This window comes from Triticum dicoccoides, chromosome 2B (genome assembly GCF_002162155.2).
Source record: "Triticum dicoccoides isolate Atlit2015 ecotype Zavitan chromosome 2B, WEW_v2.0, whole genome shotgun sequence".
NCBI classification, from domain to species: domain Eukaryota; kingdom Viridiplantae; phylum Streptophyta; class Magnoliopsida; order Poales; family Poaceae; genus Triticum; species Triticum dicoccoides.
In genome coordinates this window covers 809,696,164-809,699,496 of record NC_041383.1, presented here as the reverse complement: position 1 = coordinate 809,699,496, position 3,333 = coordinate 809,696,164, and the positions used below count along the sequence as shown (strand labels likewise).

General features: G+C 48.0%; 1 protein-coding gene across 1 annotated transcript in view; it reads right to left on the bottom strand.

Annotated features, from left to right (window-relative positions):
- Window positions 1-880: 880 nt before the first annotated feature.
- Window positions 881-3,333, bottom strand: part of LOC119366493 (aquaporin PIP1-3/PIP1-4-like) — a 21,456-nt gene continuing 19,003 nt past the window's right edge. Inside the window, exons 2-4 of the mRNA XM_037632238.1 lie at window positions 1,822-2,120; window positions 1,560-1,700; window positions 881-1,033 (exon numbers count right to left, since the gene is read on the bottom strand). Of these exons, the coding sequence (XP_037488135.1) occupies window positions 938-1,033; window positions 1,560-1,700; window positions 1,822-2,120 (536 nt within the window). The 3' untranslated portion in view covers window positions 881-937. The remainder of the gene's footprint in view (window positions 1,034-1,559; window positions 1,701-1,821; window positions 2,121-3,333) is intronic.

The following is a 3,333-nucleotide window of genomic DNA, read 5'->3' as shown; positions in this document are numbered from 1 at the left end:
TCAGGGCCTGTTTGGAAGGTGACTACTACTAGTCAGCATTAAATGTCTCAGTATTAAATGTCCCTTGTGCAACACCAATTAGAGGAGAGAGAGGGGGACTTTAGTCAGTAAAAGTCAGGGGTGTTTGGAGGTTTACTGACTAAAGGTGACTACTACTAGTCTCTAGTCAGTAAAAGTTGGGGGTGGGGTGACTAGGGACTAAACTAGTTTTAGTCACCCACTAGTCAGGGGTTTTGGAGGTTTACTGACTAAAGGTGACTACTACTAGTCTCTAGTGATCCAAACACCCTCTAATACTTCTACTATTTTTGTCTCGTAGGATGACGTTGAAAGCATGCCGTGCATGTGCCCACACCCACACCTTTCCCTAGCCCGGATCAATCGGACCGAATATCTCGGAATTATTATTTGTTAGTGAGGTAATAGCATCCCAGGTACCCTAACTTGCACACAATGTGATGATCTAGTCCCAAAGTTGCAAAACTAGACCAACCCATACCCTAGCTTGTATCCAATGTGATGATTTAGTCCCAGGCCAATCAGAGCTCGCCAATTGGCTGGGCCGGTCAGCGCTGGCAGTTTTGCACAAAACCCCCTGCCGTTTCCTTGATTCAACCTGCAGTTACCCCCCACCTGAATTAAATCTGTCGGAGGAATCCACTTCACGTCCGGTCGAGAGGGTTCACTTGGTCGTTGTCGGGGCACATCAACACAAGTTGGCTCAATTTGCATAACAACGTGCAGCACACAACAACTGAGTACTGATGAGATTACATACAAGTCTCGGTTCAGGTGAATACATAGCAAGACTAGCAGTACATCAAACTTGGAAGACAAATTGGAATTCCACGGTAACACGATTTGATGGGAAGAACAACGCAGCTTGCTTGCTCTTCGGGTCGGCATCTTTCTTTGTAGCAGCAGGAAGAACAGCAGCTTAGGACTTGGTCTTGAACGGGATGGCTCTGATGACCACCTGGTGGTAGACGGCGGCCAGCGCGGCGCCGATGAAGGGGCCGACCCAGAAGATCCACTGCAAACGCGAAAATTTGATGGACATGTCAGCCCTTATTACTACTATAAGCACAACAATGCTAGTAAACAATTTCCCAGAGTAATAATCTAATATGGACACTCAAGTCACTGTCCTGCTACCAGAAGGCAGCGGTTGCGTGCTACGCCGAGTCAAGTCTCTCGGCATTTCCCTTGAGATCAGGGTAGACTTCCCATATTTGAATAACCAACAGATGATACAGTACTCTCATCAGCTATAACTGCTCAATTATTGCAGCTACTGTCACATCGGTTCACCAGATTAATCAGCTTTCCAATTTCACATCGGGTAATTAGGTGTGCAATAGAGAGTAGCTATGCGTCTTTTGATTGCAAAGAGAGTTGCTATGCGTCTGCGTCAACTTTAAGTTACTTCTGAATGCTACTGCTACCACATGCCTGCAGTTACTACTGCCGCAGAAAACAAGCAAGTGCCATGCTTTCAAGTTCAGACAAAGGAAAGGAGGGGTGTTATTAGGTTTCAGTTTCGGTTTTGGTTCACTCACGTGGTCTGACCAGGCGTGCTCCCTGTTGTAGATGATGGCTGCGCCGAGGCTCCTCGCCGGGTTGATGCTGGTGCCGGTGATGGGGATGGTGGCCAGGTGGACCAGGAACACCGCGAACCCGATTGGCAGCGGGGCGAGGATCTATCGACGTTCCACACACAATAAGTAATCATTAATAACTAAGCACAGTAAGGAAATTTTAACATCTTTACTGCTTGCTGTCGACGGGGGGAAAGAACAGAACGGCGGTGATGGTACTCACCGGAACGTGAGAGTCCCTGGCGTTCCTCTTGGCGTCGGTGGCGGAGAAGACGGTGTAGACGAGGACGAAGGTGCCGATGATCTCGGCGCCGAGGCCGGAGCCCTTGGTGTAGCCGGGCGCCACCACGTTGGCGCCGCCACCGTTGCCCATGTACAGGCCCTGCTGGAACCCCTTCACCACGCCGGCGCCGCAAATGGCGCCCATGCACTGCATGATGATGATGTAGAACACCGCCCTGGTCAGCGACAGCTTCCTCGCCAGGAACAGCCCGAAGGTCATCGCCGGGTTGATGTGCCCGCCTGCACCCATCCATCTGAAGGAAATATGCCCTAGAGGCAATAATAAAGTTATTATTTATTTCCTCATATCATGATAAATGTTTATTATTCATGCTAGAATTGTATTAACCGGAAACATGATACATGTGTGAATACATAGACATACATATAGTCACTAGTATGCCTCTACTTGACTAGCTCATTAGTCAAAGATGGTTATGTTTCCTAACCATAGACATGTGTTGTCATTTGATTAACGGGATCACATCATTAGGAGAATGATGTGATTGACATGACCCATTCCGTTAGCCTAGCAGTTGATCATTTAGTATATTGCTATTGCTTTCTTCATGACTTATACATGTTCCTGTAACTATGAGATTATGCAACTCCCGTTTACCGGAGGAACACTTTGGGTACTACCAAACGTCACAACGTAACTAGGTGATTATAAGGAGTACTACAGGTGTCTCCGAAGGTACATGTTGAGTTGGCGTATTTCGAGATTAGGTTTTGTCACTCGGATTGTCGGAGAGGTATCTCTGGGCCCTCTCGGTAATGCACATCACTATAAGCCTTGCAAGCAATGTGACCAATGAGTTGGTTACGGGATGATGCATTACGTAATGAGTAAAGAGACTTGCCGGTAACGAGATTGAACTAGGTATTGGATACCGACGATCAAATCTCGGGCAAGTAACATACCGATGACAAAGGGAACAACGTATGTTGTTATGCGGTTTGACCGATAAAGATCTTCGTAGAATATGTAGGAACCAATATGGGCATCCAGGTTCCGCTATTGGTTATTGACCGACAATAGTTCTAGGTCATGTCTACATAGTTGTCGAACCCGTAGGGTCCGCACGCTTAACGTCACGATGACAGTTTTATTATGAGTTTATAAGTTTTGATGTACCGAAGTTTGTTCGGAGTCCCGATTGTGATCACGGACATGACGAGGACTCTCGAAATGGTCGAGACATAAAGATTGATATATTGGGAGCCTATGTTTGGACATCGGAAGTGTTCCGGGTGAAATCGGCATTTTATCGGAGTACCGGGGGGTTACCGGAACCCTCCCGGGGGTTATTGGGCCTTCATGGGCCCTAAGGGAGAAGAAGAGAGGAGGCAAGAGGTGGGCTGCGCCCCTCCCCTCCCTAGTCCGAATAGGACAAGGAGAAGGGGGCGGCGCCCCCCCCCCTTTCTTTCCCCTCTTCCTCCTCCTTCCCCC